Source organism: Mauremys reevesii, linkage group 1 (genome assembly GCF_016161935.1).
Source record: "Mauremys reevesii isolate NIE-2019 linkage group 1, ASM1616193v1, whole genome shotgun sequence".
NCBI lineage: Eukaryota > Metazoa > Chordata > Testudines > Geoemydidae > Mauremys > Mauremys reevesii.
Window position 1 is genome coordinate 214,702,769 of NC_052623.1, and position 20,967 is coordinate 214,723,735.

Here is a 20,967-nt window from a genome sequence, read left to right on the forward strand (position 1 = left end):
AGAAGAATGTTGATAAATTGGAGAGGGTTCAGAGAAGAGCCACAAGGATAATTAAAGGATTAAAAAATATGTTTTATGCACTGAAAGAGCTCAATGTATTTATATTAACAAAGAGAAGAATAAGGGGCTACTTGATCATAGTCTATAAGTACATACATGGGGGAAGAAATATTTAATAATGGGCTCTTCATATGCTCCATACTTAGCAAAGAAAAGTAACTTGATCCAACAGTTAAAGGAAGGTAATAAGTTGAAGCTTAACAAATTCAGACTGGAAATAAGGCATATATTTTTAATAGTGAGAATAACCAATCACTGGAACAATTTACCAAGGCTCCTGGTGGATTCTCCATCACAGATAAAACTAAGAGCTTTGGGTATTTTTAGTAAAAGTCACAAACGGATCACGGGCAATAAAGAAAAATTAATGGAAGTCCTGACTTTTACTAAAAATATGAATGACCAAATGGGCAATTGTGGGGTCCCCACACTGCCCCCAGGAGACCCCAGCTCAGGTCCCCCCACTCCTGTTGGCTGGTGGATTTTGGGGTCCCCTGCCGCCCACAGCTCAGAGCAGCCAGGAAGTGCAGCTACCTGCAGCAGCCAGGAACTGCAGGCGGCCCTCGCCGCCCACAGCAGCTGGGAGCTCCTGGGCACCCCCACCACCTGCAGTGGCCAGGAACCTCATGGCACCCCCATTGCCCGCAGCAGCTCAGAGCTCCAGGACACCCCCGCCACCCGCAGCAGCCAGGAGCTCCAGGGTACCACCACTGCCCACGGTGGCTTGGAGCTCAGGGACAGCAGGGGTACCCCGCAGTTCCCAGCTGCCATAGGCAGCGGGGGAATCCTGCAGCTCCTGGCCATCACAGCCTGAAGTCACAGAGGTCTCTGGAAGTCACGTGGATTCCGTGACTTCCGTGCCCTCCTTGAGAAAATCGTAGCCTGAATCACAGACAATTTTTAAATCCAGATTGGATAATTTTCTAAAATGTGTGTTCTAGCAATTATTTAGGGGCAGTTCTCTGGCCTGTGTTATACAGGAGGCCAGACTAGATGATCACAATGGTCCCTTCTGGCCTTGGAATCCATAAAATATACCTCTCATATATAATATTGCCAACCTCAAACATTTAAAAGTAATGAGTATTTAAGGCTTTTAATTTAGAAGCTTAAATACCATTGAGGATCTGGACCTCATTGCCTCAGATCAGTCCCCAACAAAGAATTGAAGTAGTGAAAATATTTTACTTCTGACACCATGTGAAAAGCTGCTGTAAGGAGCTGCACACAAGAAGCCATTTGCAATGCATAGCAAGAAGTCTTATTGGTCCTACAAGCCCCAGGAACAAATGCTGCATATTCTTGAGCACCTTAACAATTTACATACATACATACATACATACATGGAGCACTCTTGTAATCCTGGTCATATAAGATGATCTCTTAAGAAACTTATACCTCCCATAAACCTACTGTAATACATGGGCCCCACAGGTCAAATTGGAAAAAAAAACCAGTTCATCGTATTTCAGATACAGTCCCAAAACATCTAAAACAAAGTAATATTTTATTACAGAAACATGATCATTGGACACACCCTAAGTCACACATATCTTAGTCTTGTAATAAATGCATGAGGGAGCTTCTAATTGGCTAGAAAGGCTTTCTATGACATGAAGAAACTGCTAAGTAGATATAACACACCAATAAAATCACTGTAACATTTGATGGTATAATCCAACCCATTCTGCTATTTGGGAATGAAATCTGGGGCCCAACTTTAATAGCTGACTACAGTGACTGAAATAAAACTGCAGTAGAAACCTTTCATGTGCAGCTCAGCAAACAAATCCTCCTGTGCATGGGAACTCCATGCAGCAACAGCAGAGCAGGTAGAACTGATCTGACCTCCCTACTAACCAACATACAGAGATGGTTAGTGACCTCCTGCTACCACCTCAGCCAAAGCAGCAAATCCCTCAGCCACAAAATACTAGAGGATCCAAAATTAAATCCAAATGAAAACACGATCCACTTCTGTGTCTCATCACCCACCCTGCTCAGCAACCCCAGCTTCCTGAGCAGTGGGGCAAACAGGTCTAGTCAAAACTGAAAAGGACTCAAGATATAATGTAGGCCAAAAGATATTGTCTCAAGTAAATTGTACTCCGTTCTGCTTATTTTGCTTTATACTCCATTTTGCTAGCTTTGAATTGGTGAGAAGAAATTATTCTGAGTTTATTCTTTGCTGATTGTATTCATGATTGTTCTTAGAAGGACAGAAATTTTATGCCTGTAATTACTGCCTTATTTACTGTTTGGTGTGTGAGTGAAGAATGTGTGTTATACTAATTAACTGAGACGAGACAGCTGGGCCGGATGGTCAAGAGTGGAGTGGAGGAGTCGCGAGGCACCAACATTATTATCAGAATCACCCAGATGGCAGATTGACAACCCTGAAGCAAAGGCATACACAGCAGGAGTTGAGCCTGAGGAATGAGATACAAAATAGCTGTGGATCCTCCCAGTAACAACTCCAAATAATGCTAATTAAGAGCAACCTTGAATACCTCATGACTGACAGCTCCGGTCTGATAGAGCAAGGTCCATAGACTTGTATGGGAACTTATTACTATAAAAGAAGGGTGTATTGCCATGGGACTTTGGGTTTGTTCTCCATCATCATTGGAGCTTTGAATGCCTTCGACAGAGACCCAGCTCCCACTCCCTCGTGTGCAGTTTCAGCTGGCCACTGGAACTGACCGAGCAACACTAAGGATTGGTAACTATAAGATCCAGCTGCAGAACCTTTTGGGGTGTATGTGTGTGTGTGAGAGAGAGAATGGAAGCATATGCTGATTTTAATGCTTACATTGTACTCTCAATAAATGCGGTGTATTGCCTTATCCCCTTTTAAGAGATTCCATGTGCTTCTTATAAGCGTAACAACTAGACCAGCACGTAAAATACCGACATATGAGTCACTAGGAAAAACAAATAGGAACAAGCTAGACTGCGACAGGTCCCTCTAGAGAATATCATATGAGCTGACTACCTCACCCCTGTGAAATGCGGCAAACTAATACAGAATCTCACCAAATACAGAATAAGTGACCGTACGACAGCTATGGAAATGGGGAGGTGCAAAGCAGGGTCTAAACCCAGAAAGGAAGTGACTGAGCACCTAATGGGAGAGGAGCCATTGAGACAGAGAGGCTCCTGCCACTCCAATGCCCCAAACAAGAGGAAATGCAAGAAAGATATTTCCACAAATTGTCAAGAATCAGAACAGACTTTTTGTCAAAAAGTGATAAGGAAAAACTGGGCCTGACCCAGGGAGAAAAGGAGAGAAATGGCAAAGATAGCAGCACACAATGTAGCAATCTGCCACTAGATCAGGAATGAACAGGAATAACAAACACACACAGAAGCAAGCCTCAAACACAGCATGTAGCCCCATCCTGAGTGCATCTTACCTGCCTCAGGCAGATATCTGGGGAGACTGTCTTTTCTTTATACTTTGACCACACTTGTATAGCTTGTTCTGCCAACCAAATCTCACTGAATTGAACTGAATAACTGATCTGCGTGTGTGAGGAAGCTCACCGTACACATGCATGACAGTGTGGGTGGAGGTATAGGGAGCTCACCGTGCACCTGCATGATGGAGAGGGTGTTGCACAGGAGGGGGTTGTGGGGAGCTCACTGTGGGTGTAGGAGGGTGTTTGTGGGGCCCCACCATGCATGTATATGACTGGGGGGGCCATGTTTGTGGGGAGCTCACTGTGCACATACATGACTGTGGGGGACGGGGGGGCTCTTTGTGCATGTGTCTGTGAGGCGCTCACTGGGTGTGTCTACTATGGAACTGGAAAGAGTAATTCCTAGTTCGAGGGACATACCCATGTTAGCTCTGATCGAGCCAGCATGCTAACAATAGGGTGAAGCCACGGCAGTGCAAGTGTACCTGTCTGTGATGCTAGGCACCTACTTAGGTAGCGAGCCCCTGCCACCACTCATGACATCTACATTGCTTCTGTCGGCATGAACTCAATCCAAGCTAATGTGAATCTGTCTACCTGTGCTGGGAATTACACCTACTAGCTCCAGCGTAGAAATGCCCACTGTGGGTGTGTGTGCAGGGTGTGCATGTTTGGGGTCAGCTGAGCTGCCGTACCTGCCCTGACCCACTTGTGAGCTGTTTTTTTTGTTTGTTTGTTTTTTAACCTTACCTGCCACTGCTGCTTGCATCTGGGATCCCTTCCTGGGCACTGCTGAATGAGCCCTTCCAATCTGGTGCAGTGCTTAGGGGCACCTGTGTGGTCTCGATCTCCGGAGAGCCCTCCAAGGAGAGAGCTGAGTTGATCAGCTGCTGGATGCTCTTCTGCATGTGCTGCTCTGTGGCCCTTCCAGTCTTGATACTGGGTTTCATGGCTGACGGGGAAGTTTCAGGGGTGGCTGTGACTGGCTCGACTTGCAGGGGGCCTGCCAGCTCTGTGTCCCCTCCAGGCTTGAGACTTCTCTGGGTCGGCACATCTGGGGTGTGCCTCCTGATCACTGGTTCCTGGCCCGAGACAGCATAGGCATATTTCAGAATAGTGTTGACATTGGAGTGGAGGCGGATGTCAGGATGCAGCAGGGCAGTCTGACTCATGGGTCTGGGGTCTGCCTGACCCAGCGCTGGGGGAAGAGCAGACAGAGAGCAAGTGAAGAAGGGACTGATTCTCACCCTCACTTCTTGGGAGTGTAACACACACACACACACACACACACACACACACACACACCCTGTCCAGCTAGGCCTCTTTCAGATTCATGTTCCCTTAGCTTTGCACAGACTCTCACACCCCCACTGGCTGCTGAGCTGCACACACTTCCTTGTGATGCGTGCATGCCCACCCACGTGTCCATACACTGTGCACACACACAACCCTTGTCCCACACTGCCACTCCTACAGCCACCTTGTAACACATTGGCCTGCTCCACCATCCACACCTGCATGTCCCACTGCATTCACACGTGTTCCCTGCCCGCCCATTGGGCCCAAACCCTGCAGAGAGCTTCTCAAAGAGTCAGGACGCAGGGGAGGGCCACGGGGAACAGAGGGGATGAGAAGGGCACGCGGAGAAAGAACCAGAGGTGGATATGGAATTCACCCAGCACCATGGTACCTGCTTCGCTAGTGGACCCAGCACGGGAAGACCAGTTGCTTTTCGCCCAGGAGCCCATGGTATCAGACACCTCTCCTTGGGCACGAGGTTCTTTGGGGGGAGCCATATCAGGACACGGGATTCGCTGAACAGGGGGCAAGGAAGGTGAATCTAGAGACCCCATTGTAACCATCCCCCCTGAAGCCCACACCTCCATTGCATTATACCCAAATGAGACCCCTCCCCCTACTGCAGTAATCCTTGTTTGAGATAATCCCAACAAACACTGTCACCTCTGCTGCAATAATCCCTCAACACGCCTCCTCTCCACTGTGATAATCCTCTCAGCACAACCACCCCTGGAAACTCCTCCCCTCAACTGTGATATCCCTCTCTGAAACCCCTCCCCTCTAGTGCAACCATGCCCCCCAAAGCCCTCCCTTCCATGGCATTAATCACCACCACACCCCGGCCACTCCACTGCAATTATCCCCCCAAACTCCACCCCCTTCACTTTTATAATCTGCCCAAACCACTCCATACATTGCAATAACCCCCCAACCCCTCCCCTCCACTGTTATAATCCCCTGAAAAACCCTCCCCTGCAGTGTGGTTCTCTCAGTAAAATTCCGCTCTGGCAATAATCTCTCCCCTAAGAAAATCCCCCCAAACACCCTCCTCTCCACTATGATAATCTCCCCCAAAATGTCAACCCCTCCGCTTTATAATCCACCCAAACCCCTACCATCCACTATGAAAAATCTCCCCAGAAACCCTTCCCCTACATCACAATAATTCCCGTGAAACCCCTCCTTTCCAATTCAATAATCCTTCCCAAACCCTTTCCTGCCATAACCTCTCAACCCCCTTCCCTCCACTGAAATAATCCCCCAAGAAATACCTCCCCTCCACTGTGACAATCCCCCTGACGAGCCCCAACCCTTGACTATTCACATCCTACACACTATAGTAATAACCTTTGTACAAACTATGCCTTCTAAGGTAGCATTTGAAAAAAACTCATTACTTGCTGGTCAGTATTGTCCTGGTAACATATGTGTGGCCATACTTTGTGTGAAGTCATAAGATTTCTCTGTATGCTATTATTAACCCTCGTTCCAAACCTCACAGCCCTGCCCAGGCAGAAGTCAGGTCTGCCCAAAGCAAAAGAAGGAACGTGTGCCTGCCTTAATGTACATTTAAGCAGTAAACAGAGTCATCATGCAGAGAGGGGAAACAAATGAACTTCAAACGGGTGGATGAGGGGGGGAGACAGCAGGAAATATCCTTCCACACAGACTTTTTGGCTCCTGGATCTCTGCTGGAAATGTTTTTCAAGAGGGAGACCGAAACGATAAAAAAGAAGGAGAAACACCCCAAAGCACCCCCACTCTCTCCCTGCCTATTGCATTCACTGCACCTGAAGAGACAAGGGAAGCAGCGATTGGATTCAGGGGTGGGGTCCTGACCTAAAGAGATGTCAGTCAGACTGCTGAAAGCAAGTTGTGAGAAAACTTTGCTTTGAATCTAATATAGTTTGTTAAGCTCGACACTAGAAAGTGTTTTATCTTCACTTTTCTTGTAACCATTTCTGACTTTTATACCTCATTCCTTGTACTCACTTAAAATCTCTCTTTGTAGTTAATAAACTTGTTTTAGCGTTTTATCTAATCCAGTGTGTTCAAGATGAAGTATCTGGGTAACTCCATTTGGGGGTAACAAGTTATGTACATATTATTCCCTTAAAGAAATAGCGGACTTAATATATTTGTACTGTCCAGGAGAGGACTGGGCAGTACAGGACATGTGTCTCTGGGGGAGAAATCTAATACTGGTGCTGTGTTGGGATCACCCTGCAGTATAACCAAGGCTGGTAAAAGCCAAGGTGTGGCAGGCTGGCTGCAGCACACACACAGACATGGCTGGGAGCGACTTACATGCTGGAGACTGTTTGTGAGCAGTCCAGGTTGGAGGCTGCAGCAGCAAGGCATTGTAAAGGGCACCCCAGGTTATGGGACAGGGGTGACAAAGGCGCCCAGCAGTGTGAATTGTACTCCTGGTATGTCACACCTTGCCTTCTGATGCAATCACCACCACCAAACCATCTCTTCTCCATTGTGATAATCCCTTTGAAACCCCATCCCTCCACTGAGATAATCCATCCCTGAACCATTGTAATACCCCCAGCCCCCCTCCACTGCAACAATCCTCCTGAAACCCCACACTGTGATAATCCCCTTGAAACCCATTCCCTCCAGTGCAATAATCACCTTTAAGACCCTCTTGTGACACTCTGTGCCTCAAAGCAACACCCTGGCACCCACATAGTTACCATGATGACATGATTAGGATATGTTTTGTACAAAGTGTGCCTTGTGAAGTATCATTTTGAAAGTCTTGATCTGTTGCACATTAATATCCTGTTGGATTGTATATGTGATCATTGTATGTGGAGTTACGAAGTTTTGCTATGTGTGTGTTACTGAAATGTGTTATGACGTTGGAAACACCCACAACCAGCCTTTCAGGTACAACAATAGGGCAGCCAGAAACGGATGATGGCCCATTAAGGGGAACACACACTCACAAGGACTGTCCCAGGTACCATATACAATGGAGACTTCTCACAGATAGCATGTAGGCAATGGAGACCCTTTGATTCACATCATAGCAACGGATCTTTCCAGCAGGCTGGAAGAAGCTATAAAAGGGGAAGTGACATCGTCGCTTGGCCTCTTTCCCCCCACAACTCAACAATTGGAAATAGGTCTGTAGAACAAAGACTGAACTTGGGAGGTGGTCCCAGGTTGGAAAGGAGAATCCCAACCTGTGCCTTAAAGAACAATACCATTAGGGTGAGACATTGCTTGATTCAACTCCTGTCCAGATTACAGAACTCAGATTGTGGTTTTACTTTTATGTCTTAGCTTTGATCTCTATGCATGCCACTTATAATCACTTAAAATCTATCTTGCTGTAGTTAATAAATCTGTTTTTATATTGTACCTAAAACAGTGTGTTGTTTGAAGTGGTTGGGGAATCTGCTCAGGAACAGGAGCTGGTGCACATCCACTTTCCTTTGCAGAAGGAGTGGACTGGTTCATCAGTTTATACTGGTCAGGCTTTTGACCAGGGCAAGAGGGTACAGCTCTGGGATCCTTGGCTGGCTGGCTGGGGGCTGGCTGGAGCCTCTCTATTGTTAGTTCGTAAGTGGGGCTAGGAGAAATATTCATGTAACTCAGCAGGGGGTGTCCCTGCCTGTAGATGGCTGTGTACCTGAAGTGCAGTACCTGGAGAGAATTGCAGCTAGTCACAGCATCACAATGTCAGAGGGAGCCCAGGTTGGTGAGACAGAGGGCTCAGCGGTACCCCTGCTTCAGATTGCACACCAGGGAACCCATCACACCTCCCTTCCACTATGACAATATCCCATTGAAACCCCTGCCCTCTATTAAAATAATTCCGCTGAAGCCCCTCCCTTCCATTGCGATAATCTCCCCTGAAACCACAACCTTCCCCTCTTCTACAATAATCTGTTCCCAAACCCTCCCCACATTGCAATAATCCCCTTGAAAACCCTTCTTTCCAATGAGATAATTCTTCCAAAACCCATTCACTGTCATAATCCCTGGAGTCCTATCCCCTCCACTGAATTAATCCTCCTCTAAACCCCTCCCCTCCTCTGTAATAATCCTCTTCAAACCCCAAATCTTCACTTCAATAATCCGCACGTCTACCCCTCCACAATGAAAATCCCCCCCAAACCCCTCACCTCCACTGTGATAATCACCTTGAAAACCCTCCTTTCCAAGGCAATAATAATGCCCTTGAAATGCCTCCCCTCAAGTGCACTATTCCCCTTTGAACACCCTCCCCTCCACTGCAATAATCCCTCTGAAACCCCCTCCCCTCTTGCCAGAATCCCATCCCCGCCACTGCAGTAATGTCCTGAAACACTTTCCCTCCTCTGTGATAATCCCCGCCAAGGCCCTCCACTGCATTCATCATCCCCATACTCTCTCCCCTCCACTAGGATAAACCCCACAACCCTCCCCTCTCCACTGTGATTATCCCCTTTAAGACCCTCCTCTCCAAACCCTTCCATTCCACTGCAATAATCCCCCTGCAAACACCCTCCCCTCTGTTGTGATAATGCCCTTGAAATCCCTCCCCTCCAATAATTTGCCCCCGAATCCTGCCCCTCCAATAACCCTCCCAGAAGCCCCTCTCTTCCAGTGATGATGTTCACAGAAGCCATCACTTTTCATTGTGATAATCCCCTTGAAATCCCCCTCCACTACAAAGTCCTCTCAAGCCCCTCCCCTACACAGCAATAATCCTTCAAACTCCTCCCCTTCACTGCAATAATCTCTCCCTCTCCCCCCTCCTCCACAGTGATAATCCCCTCCAAATGTCTCCACTACACTGCAACAATCCCCCCATAACCCCTCCCCTTTACTGCAATAATTCCATGGAATCCTCTCCCCGCCATTGCGATAATCCCCTCAAAACCCCTCCCCCTTCCCATGTGATAATCCCCTCAAAGATCCTCACCTCCTCTCCAATAATCCCACTGATACTTCTCCTCCACTGAGATGATCCCCCCCAACACTCTTCCCCTCATTGCCTTAATTCCCCACAAAGCACTCCCCTCCTTGCTATAATCGTTCCCAAACACCTCCCCTCCACTGCAATAATCCCTTGAAACTCCTTCCCTTCACTGAGATAATCCCCCTGAATCCACTCCCTCCCACTGCAATAGCTCCCTAAAACCCTCCGCTCCACTGTGATACTCCCTCAAATCCCCTTCCCTCCGCAGCAATAATCCCCCCAAGACCCCATATTCTCCTGTGATAAATGAAGGGGGGTAGCTCCCTTTTATGGACACCCAGCCAGCCAGTAGCTATAAAATCCCTCTTAATGGCTATTCTCTAATTGCTCTACCCGTAAAGGGTTAAAAAGTCTCACTGCTATGCATAGGTAAAAGGAAGTGAGTAGGCACCCGGCCAAAAGAGCCAATGGGAAGGCTGGAACTTTTTAAAATTGAAACAAGACTCCCCTTTTGTCTGTCTGTCTGTTGTTCTGGGGGAGAGGCAGACAGGGAGCAGTTATGCTGTGAGACGCTTGGGCTGGGTATGAAAAATTATCACTATCATACCTAGACACTACTCATCTAAAACTCCAGTGTAGCGGGATGGTCACCCGCTCCTGCCCTTTGAGGCTTAAAACAGTCCTTGGTGAGGGCTAGGGTAGGGGAAACCTGGGCTGATTGGGGAAGGAGCCACAGCTGAGGCCATGCCCCAATCAGGCCACAGCTGGCCCTATAAAGGGGCTGCTAGGCTGGCGCTCAGGCAGAGTCTCTCTCTGCTTCAGAGACAGAGGGGCCTGCCTGCTGGGAAGTTCATGGTGCCCAGAGTGAGGCAGGGTTGGGGAGCTCCAGGTTGGCAACTCCCTAGGCTGCAGGGCCTTGTCCAAGGCCCCATAGAGGCACTGGGTTGCAGAGAGAGGCAGCAGGTCCAGACCCAACCTTGCCTAGGATGAGTGGCTGACACTGCAGTCTGCCCCAGGGCGTGGGGCGAGTTGGTGACTGGCAGTAGCCTACGACAGGTGAGGCAGGGAGAGTGGGTGGGGGCTCCATGGGGAGGGGAGACCCTGAGACTGAGGGGTGTACAGCCAGGAGGCAGCACCCCAGATAACGGGGCACTGAAGTCCAGGGAGGGATGTGGGCGCCCAGCGGCAGCGGGACACAGGCGCCCAGTGGCAGCGGGACACAGGCCGGCAGAGGGCGCTCCGGAGGCTGGAGAGCTAATTCCCTGAGACAACCGGCAGGAGGTGCTGCAGGGATGAGTCCCACACACTTACATCCAGAGAGCTAAGTAGATCAGGAAATGTCTAGGAAGACACAATTAGGTTTATCCCTTTTATTTCTTTATGGCTTGTGGATTCCTCTGTACTAACCCCAGGTGCTTTTGTTTTGCTTCTAACTTTAAACTGGACCTCAGGAGGGCTACTCTTGATGCTTAATCCTTGTAATTGTGTGGGGTTTTTTGTTTGGTTTTTTAATCTAGCAAAAACCTAAATCCCAGATGTATTTTTTTTATTTTTTTATATAAAATTTACCTTTTTTAAGAACAGAATTGCATTTGTGTGTCCTAAGAGGTTTGTGCACATTTGTTTAATTAGCTGGTGGCAACAGCTGATGTCCTTTGTTTTTCTTCTGAGCTCTTCCGGGGGGGGGGGGCAGGGGGGCGCTTGAGGATACCCCACAGGAAGGAATTCCCAAGTACACCTTCCTGGGTTCTCAAAGGGGTTTTGCACTTGGGTGGTGGCAGCATCTACCAATCCAAGGTCAGAGAAAAGCTGTAACCTTGGGAGTTTAATCCAAGCTTGGAGTGGCCATTATTAATTTTTAGAGACCTTGTGGGCCCCCACTTTCTGCACTCAAAGTGCCAGGGTGGGGAATCAGCCTTAACACCTCCACTGCAATAATCCCCCCAAATCCCCACTTCTCCATTCCAATAATCCCCGCAAACAGTGGAGGCTAACAGAGGGAGTTTGACTGGGATCTGTCCGAGAGGAACTACGCTAAGTGCTGCATTAGGGGGGCTGAGTATCGGTTGCGGGGACAGTTTGTCAGTTTGACCGTGTGCTTCATTGTTTGAAAACTGTGAAATAGGAGTGTTTTGTTCCAGGTGGGCCTTGAGTGGGCCTGATTGACTGAGTGAAGGGTAAGACTTTGAGCAGGGACAACTGCTTCGAGCCAGCAGTGAATCAGCTGAGCGGCAAACGGCGGAGAGGCTAACAGCAGGAGTTCGCCTGCGGAGAGCCCACTGAAGCTTTCATTTTACAGGCTTCTCTGAGAAGTAACTGCAACAGCTGAGGAAGTTCTGAGAAGGAAGGTGATATGGATGGGGAGTGATCAGCTGTTGTGACCTGCACATGATGTGACATGTTTGTCTTTCTTCCACAGGACAGAAGCGACTTTGTCTGTACAAAGTGCAAGCTGGTCTCCATATTGGAAGAGACAGTTCAAGGACTGGAGAAACAAGTATCAACCCTGTGTTGCAGAAGAGAAAATGAAGATTTCCTGGACAGACATCAGGATATGCTTCTGTGGACATTCTGAAGATTCAGAGCAGGCTGTGCAGCGGGGACAAAAGGACGGTGAATAAAATTGGCAGCATGTGACCTCCAGAAGAAGAAAGAGGAGCATCCATGTACCAGCAATGCAGATACAGGCGAGCAACCGTTTTCATGTTCTCTCCACAGGTACTAATGCGGAGAGCAGACTAGATGATACAGCTGAGGGAAGGGAGCAGGAGGAGATTCCACTGATTGGAAGGCATGAGATGCACTGTCCTAGGGATGGGGGTTCCACAACCACCACTCCCAAGAGAAGGAGGTGGGTGGCAGTGGTCGGTAACTCCCTCCTAAGGGGGAACTGAGTCATCTATCTGCCATCCTGACTGGGAAAACCGAGAAGTGTGTTGCTTGCCAGGAGCTAGGATTCACACTCATAGAAGATTAGGGTTGGAAGGAACCTCAGAAGGTCATCTAGTCCAACCCTCTGCTCAAAGCAGGACCAATTCCCAGACAGATTTTTACCCCAGTTCCCTAAATGGCCCCCTCAAGGATTGAACTCACAACCCTGGGTTTAGCAGGCCAATGCTCAAACCACTGAGCTATCCCCCGTAATGGAGAGATTGACGAGACTCATCAAGCCCTCGGATGGCTATCCCTTCCTGCTTCTCCACGTGCACACCAATGATACTGCCAAGAATGACCTTGAGCAGATCACTGCAGACTACATGGCTCTGGGAAGAAGGATACAGGAGTTTGAGGTGCAAGTGGAGGTCTTGTCCATCCTCCCTGTGGAAGGAAAAGGCCCAGGTAGAGACCATCGAATTGTTGAAGTCAACCAACGGCCTCTGTCTTCACAAAGAAGGTCGGCTCCCAGACTGCTGCACTGGGCAGCACAGTATGGGGAGGAGGTGACCAGCCCTCTGTGGAGAAATAAGTGGTTCAGGACTATTTAGAAAAGCTGGACGAGCATAAGTCCATGGGGCCGGATGCGCTGCATCCGAGGGTTCTAAAGGAGTTAGCGGATGTTATTGCAGAGCCATTAGCCATTATTTTTTAAAACTCATGGTGATCGGGGGAGGTCCCAGATGACTGGAAAAAGGCTAGTGTAGTGCCCATCTTTAAAAAAGGGAAGAAGGAGGATCCGGGGAACCACAGGCCAGTCAGCCTCACCTCAGTCCCTGGAAAAATCATGGAGCAGATCCTCAAGGAATCAGTTCTGAAGCACTTCAAGTAGAGGAAAGTGATCAGGAAGAGTCAGCATGGATTCACCAAGGGCAAGTCATGCCTGACTAACCTAATTACTTTCTATGATGAGATAACTAGGCTGACCAGATAGCAAGTGTCAAAAATCAGGACAGGAGGTGGGGGGTAATAGGTGCCTATGTGAGAGAGACCCCAAAATCGGGACTGTCCCTATAAAATCGGGACATCTGGTCACCCTAGAGATAACTGGCTCTGTGGATGAGGGGAAAGCAGTGGACATGTTATTCCTTGACTTTAGCAAAGCTTTTGATATGGTCTCCCACAGTATTCTTGCCAGCAAGTTAAAGTAGTGTATAGGTTGGATGAATGGACTATAAGGTGGATAAAAAGCTGGCTAGATTGTCGGGTTCAAAGGGTAGTGATCAATGGCTCAATGTATAGTTGGCAGTTGGTATCAAGAGGAGCACCCCAAGGGTCGGTCCTAGGGTCGGTTTTGCTCAATATCTTCATTAATGATCTGGAGGATGGCATGGACTGCACCTCAGCAAGTTTTCAGATGACACTAAACTGGGAGGAGTGATAGATATGCTGGAGGGTAGGGATAGGATACAGAGGGACCTAGACAAATTAGAGATGTAAGCAGAGTCAGGATGAGCTCTACCCTGACATCTGGTGGTAGATTATGGGGAGTGCAGGAAGAAGTTTCAAGTATTCGCATTAGCATTTCAGTTATTTGCATTGGCACTCCCACCCCACTTAGCATACCACACAGCAGCCTGGGATGGTTATTTTCACAGCTATGGGAGCCCCAATGTCGTTGTTATTGGGGCAGGAGCAATAAAATGTTGTCACCCCAATTAAGTAAATGAGGAACTACTAAACCGTCTTATGATAGAGGGTTTCATTATCAACTAAATAGCACTTACTAGACAAGGGACATGGGTTCCAAAACCCAGTCAAGAGAGAGAGGCTGGGGACAGATATCTGTACTTGGTGGTGTCGGAGAAAAACTCAGTTCTTGCTTAGCTTTGGGTGCAGCAAAATCAAATACTTTATTCTTTCTCTAGTAATTACAATAGAGGGAGGGAGTGCCCTAGGACACAGGGTCGTCCCAGTCCCGGACAGGTCTCTCAACTGGTAAACAATTACAGCAAGCATTTATACCTTTGTTACAGACAATAACTAGCAATAATACAGACAATAATGAGCAACAACTGCATTTTGTTTATACATAAGCCATTCTATTATCTTATTTGTCTCACTCCTAGAAGACACAAGCCTGCATATTTGGTTATCAGTACAAGGTCGTAATAACTTTTTACACAGTTCTTTTCCTCTCGCCTCACACTATCCTTGCTTCTACAAGGCCTGGTCTACACTAGGACTTTAAATCGAATTTAGCAGCGTTAATTCGAACTAACCGCTCAACCGTCCACACCAGGAAGCCATTTAATTCGAACTAGAGGGCTCTTTAGTTCGAATTTGGTACTCCACCCCGACAGGTGGAGTAACGCTAAATTCGACATGGCTAGCTCGAATTAGGCTAGGTGTGGATGGAAATCGAACTTAGTAGCTCCGGGAGCTATCCCACAGTGCACCACTCTGTTGACGCTCTGGACAGCAGTCCGAGCTTCGATGCTCTGACCAGCCACAGAGGAAACGACCCGGGAAAATTTGAATTCCTTTTCCTTTCTGGACAGTTAGAATCTCATTTTGTGGTTGCATTTGACCACATGCATCTGAAGAAGTGGGTATTCACCCACGAAAGCTCATGCTGCAGAACGTCTGTTAGTCTATAAGGTGCCACAGGATTCTTTGTTGCTTTTACAGATCCAGACTAACACGGCTACCCCTCTGATATTTTGTGGTTGGACATCGGGGCGAGCTCAGCAGCACCGGCAGCAATGCAGAGCTCTCCAGCAGAGGAGTTCATGTAATCTCTGAATAGAAAGAGGGACCCGGCATAGACTGACCGGGAACTCTTCGATCTGATCAGTGTGGGGGGCGAGGAGTCTGTGCTTTCGGAGCTGCGCTCCAACAAACGGAATGCAAAGACCTACGAGACATCGGGGCGAGCTCAGCAGCACCGGCAGCAATGCAGAGCTCTCCAGCAGAGGAGTTCATGTAATCTCTGAATAGAAAGAGGGACCTTGCATAGACTGACCGGGAACTCTTCGATCTGATCGGTGTGGGGGGCGAGGAGTCTGTGCTTTTGGAGCTGCGCTCCAACAAACGGAATGCAAAGACCTACGAGAAGGTCTCCAAAGCCATGATCCAGACAGAGGATACAGCCGTCATGCAACGCATCGCCGCGTGAAAATCAAGGACCCCAGACAAGCCTACCAAAAAATCAAAGCGGCCAACGGATGCTACGGAGCCTGCCACCACTGCCCCACCAGTGACCATGGACTCTGATGATGGGACAGTGTCGATGGACAGTTCCTCGATGATGTTCACGGACGGGGAAGATGAGGAAGGGTTTGTGGAGGATGAGGCAGGCGACAGCGCTTACAACGCTGGTGTCCCCGACAGCCAGGATCTCTTCATCACCGTCACGGAGATCCCCTACCAACCCTCCCCAGCCATGAACCCGGATCCTGAATCAGGGGTAGGAGCAGTCGGTAAGTGCTTTAACCATGTTAACTTTTATTCTTAATATAACAGGAATCTGAAGTGTGTGAAAAGGAGGTCTCTGTATATATGGTGATAGAACAGAAATCCTCCTGGGAGATCTCCACGAAGCTCTCCTGCCGTTAATCGATAAGCATCAGCAGGAGGTTCCTGGGGAGAGCTGCCTTATTGGGTGCTCCGTGATAGCACACTTTTCCGCGCGAGGCTTTCATGCGGTATTCAGGGAGCACTGCCTCCCAGAGCACGGCTGCATAGGTCCGTGGTTCGTGCTAGATTTCACGCAGCATGCGCTCTCTATCTCCTTCAGTGCCCGTCCTCACGGTTATCTCGCTCGGAGACTCCTGCATCTAAGTAGGGGAAGAACTGTTACGTTACGCCTGGTCCAAAGTATTTTTAGTAAATAAACTGACAGACGGCATAGCACAGACTCAGCACGCAGCTGCGTGACGAGCGTAACGGAAAGCCAAAGAATCAAATGGACACTCATGGAGGGAGGGGGGAACGAGGATGCAAGGTATCCCACAGTTCCTGCTGTCTCCGAAAAGCATTTGCATTCTTGGCTGATCTCCAAATGCTTCTAGGGTCAAACACAGTGTCCGCGGTGGGTCGGGGCATAGCTCGGCAATTTACGCACCCCCCCCCCCGACCCCCAGAAGTTAAAGGGAAAACAATCCTCTGTTGACTCTTTTACATGTCACCGTATCTGTACTGAATGCTGCAGACAGACGCGCTGCTGCAGCACTCAACAACAACATCCTTCCTCCCACCCCGCCATGGGTGGCTGATGGTACAATAGGACTGCTACCCATCCTCATCATCAGCCTATTGGCACATGGGGCAGTGCAAAAGGACTGGTAACCATACCAACTTGCTTGGGACAGGTCGATCAAGGTCGCCTGGTCCTAATTTTTCATGGTAGATGGTACAGTATGGCTGGTAACCGTCCTCATCATTGCAACAGGGGGCTGAGCTCCATCAGCCCCCACCCTTCATTGTAAAGAAAAGATTCAATTACCCCTGGACTAGCAGAGGGATGATTGGCTCCCTCCTCCACACCCCTTAATGTCATCTCTGGACTATCATTGCAGCTGGAGGCTTCCTTCCACTCATTTCTCACAAACGACTACCTGTGTCTTATTCATGCATTCTATATTACTTCATCACACAAGTGGGGGGACAATGGTATTGGAACCCAGGAAGGCTGGGGGAAGAACGGAATGAACAGCTGGGGTTGTTTCAGGAGCACACCCTGTGAATAGCATTCAGCTCAAAATTTATGCATGATTGGACAGAGAGCAGCTGTGCTCTCTGGTTCTATGATACAGTGGTTCTCTAGTACAGTTGCCCATATTCTAGGCAGGACTGATTCTATTTTTAGATACCCAAAAAGGAGGGATTGACTCGGGGAGTCATTCCCAATTTTTGCTTTTGCGCCCCTGGCTGATCGGCCAGGGGCACTTATGACAGCACCAAATGGCGCAGTGCAAAAGGACAGGTAACCATGACCATCTTATTACCGTCTTCTTACCAGTTCATGGTATGGTAGACGGTACAGTATGCCTGGTAACCATCACTGCTGTCATGCAAAAGCAAAAGCATGCTGCTGTGTAGCGCTGCTGGTCCGCCTCTGTCAGCGGCATCTAGTACACATACGGTGACATACACAAAAGGCAAAATAGGGTCCATTGTTGCCACGCTATGGCATGTGCCAGGGCATTTCATGGAAAACGTGCTCGAAATGATTGTCTGCCGTTGCTTTCCCGGAGGAAGGAATGACTGGCGACATTTACCCAGAATGCACCGCGCAAACGATTTGTGCAACAGCAGGCACAGGGGTCTCAACAAAAAATTCACAGAGACAGCCTAGACTCAGTTAATTGTTCGCAAAAAAGTATCTTTGCAAGGAATTCACTAACTGTTTCCCATCTCACAGCTTCCACTGTCTCCAGACCTTCCACAGCATCCCCCTCGCAGAGGCTGGCGAAGATTAGGCGGCGAAAGAAAAAGACAAGGGACACGATTTTCGATGAATGTGTGGGCTGCTACCTAGCCGAGGCGGACCAGCAGAGGCAGTGGAGGGAGAAAGTCTCTCTGTACCAGCGCTCACACAGCGAATGGGAGGAGAGATGGCGTGAGGAACACAAGCAGGCGACTCAAGCAATGCTTGTACTACTGAGGGAGCAAACGGACACGCTCCGGTGACTTGTGTATGTTCTGCAGGACCGCTGCAGGACAGAGCCCCCGGCAGTATCTCTGCAACCGCCCTCCCCCGCCACAAAGTCACATACCCCCCTCACCCTAAATAACCAGGAGGATGCCCGCCCTGGGCCGTGAATACTGTCACTGCACCCCAGCAGAGTGCTCAAGTAACCAAAAGCTCTCATACCCTACGTTTGCATAAGTCCTTCCCTTCCAGACTCAAACAAGTCCCAATCCCAGTCCCATCCCCTAACTGTCTACTTAATTAATAAAAATGCTTTGCTGTTAATTACTGTTTCCGTTACGTTTTTTCAAAGAAGACTGTGTTCGAATGGGGGGCATGGGGAAGGGTGTGGTTAATTGCATAGGACAGTCACCTTTCCCAGGGTACAGAGACGGGGGCAGGATCAGCAGCGGGTCACACACACGGTGCAGTCAGTAGGCAATCTGGTCGGTTTTTGGAGGTGGTTTCCAGGATCTGTGTGGGCGGGGGAGATGTGACTTTGCAGCGGGGGAGGGCGGTTACAGATCTTATACAGCGGTCCTTGTCCTGGACCGCTGAGTCACACAGCTGAGGAATCTGTATCCGTCCTCCTCCGCCACAAGGTCACATATCCGCCCGCACACAGAATTCCATAAAGAGGGATGGCAGGATCCGTTGAAACAAGCAGTCCGGCAATGCGGACCGCTGTAGGAGCAGGAGCCTGTCATTCCTTGAGTTTAGAGGCGGTCTTTACATCAGCGCACACCCTACCCACCACAGTCTGCGTTCCAGTTTCAACCCTTTAACAAAAAGTCATGAATAAAGAAACCTCTCCTCAGTAACCGTGTGACATGTATTTTATTTTTACACGTGTCTTGGAAGTGAGGGAAACGGGGAGAACGGGGTATTTAACCGAAGAGGAGAGTCAACAGTAACTGGGTAAAGAAACAGGGGCAGGTTCAGCTTCTCTGTAAAGAAACTGAACAGTCACAGGTCACGCTGCTCGCTGCTCGCTGGTATGTAAAGAGTTCCTTGTCGCTGTCCCAGGCGCCTGTATAGGGCTTCATGAGCAAGTGCATTAGCGGGCAGGCTGGGTCACCGAGGATCACTATAGGCAAATGCACATCCACAACAGTTATTTCGTGGTACGGGAAGAAACTACCTTCCAGCAGGCGTCTGAGCAGCCCACAGTTCCTGAGAACACACGCATCAGGAACCTTGCCCGGCCATCCGACGTTCATGTTGGTAAAACGTCCCCTATGGTCCCCCAGTGCTTGCAGAACCATTGAAAAGTAGCCCAATTTCTCAGCAGCTGAATGTGGAAGAGGTGGACGATAAAGTGCGAGGAGGAGAAAACGGCGATGATCGCAGCGGGCTCCATGCTTGCAGTGCTGTGGCGTCCACGCTGTCACTGACCAGAAAAGTGCACGAACAGATTGCCCGCAGGCGCTTTCAGGGAGGGAGGGAGTGAGGGCGTGATTGACGGTTCAATGACGACAGTTACCCAAAACCACCCTCGACACACTTTTCCCCCAGCAGGCATTGGGGGCTCTACCCAGCATTCCAATGGGCAGCGGGGACTGCGGGAACTGTGGGATAGCTTCCCACAGTGCACCGCTTCCAAAGTCGATGCTGGCCCCGTTAATGTGGACTCAGAAATTCGAATTAGTGTATTTAGTATGGATACACAAATTCGACTTCATAAGGTCGAATCCACAAATTCGAACTAAGTTGATTCGAAATAGTCTTGTAGTGTAGACAAGGCCCAAGTCTCACGTCATTAGGGTTACAGCTGGCCTAACTCTTGCTAACTGACTGACATGCATTAAAATCCCCTTCAAATCCTTGTTAATTCTTTCCCTGCTTCCACAGTGGTGCAGGCTCCTTGTGTGAGTCAGAAGCACCAGTTCCACCTATGCCTCTCCCCACTGTGGAATGTCAGAGTTAATTTTTGATTCCCTTAAGAATCTAGATACAGGTTACTGAGCTGAACTCACTGGCACTGGGGCTCCCCTACTATGAGCTGGAATCACTAAGAGCTGAAATCACTGAAGAGCTGGACTTGCTGAGCTGAGAGCACTGAGTACTGTGCTAATGAGTGGGGGAGCCTGAAGCAATACCGCGGAGCAGAGCAGCTGGCAGAGCGGAATGGAGCAGTTGGTGCAGCCACTGGGTGAGTGGAGCCAAGCAGCTCGTGAGGACAGCTGGAGTGGATCACAGGACAGCTGGTGGACCAGAGCAGCTGGCAGAGTGGAGCAGCCCACAGAGCAAGCAGAGCTGAGCTGTTTGTGGGGATGACTAGTGGAAGCAGAATCCCACGAAGAGGCAGGGCAGTTGGCTCCAAAACCACGTAAGGTGCCCCTTTCTACCCAGGCTGGGGAGGGGGACCTCTGCAGAGAGACTCTTGAACTCTGGGGTTGCACTGACCTGGGACAGAGACTTGGAATTGTGGGACTTTTGGCACTGTGGGTGATTTGGGGGTTGCTGGACTCAAGGGCCCAGAGAGAAGGACATGGCCCAATTTGCTGGGGTGGGTCTTTGCTCACGGTTTGACCTATGAACTCTAGCTGAGGTATTTTCCCAATTTAATGCTTGTTGTTTATCATGTAATTAAACCTTTTCTGCTACACCAAGACTCTGTGCTTGCGAGAGGGGAAGTATTGCCTCCTCGAGGCACCCAGCGGTGTGTGTAAGATTTTCCAGGTCACTGGGTGGGG

The 20,967-nt window shown here is 49.1% G+C and overlaps 1 protein-coding gene across 2 annotated transcripts in view; it reads right to left on the reverse strand.

Annotated features, from left to right (window-relative positions):
* Positions 1-20,967, reverse strand: part of LOC120397395 (acrosin binding protein) — a 61,876-nt gene that overhangs the window by 20,056 nt on the left and 20,853 nt on the right. For both annotated transcript variants that reach the window (XM_039523159.1, XM_039523169.1), the window contains exons 4-5: positions 5,173-5,296; positions 4,233-4,680 (exon numbers count right to left, since the gene is read on the reverse strand). In XM_039523159.1, the coding sequence (XP_039379093.1) occupies positions 4,233-4,680; positions 5,173-5,296 (572 nt within the window). The remainder of the gene's footprint in view (positions 1-4,232; positions 4,681-5,172; positions 5,297-20,967) is intronic.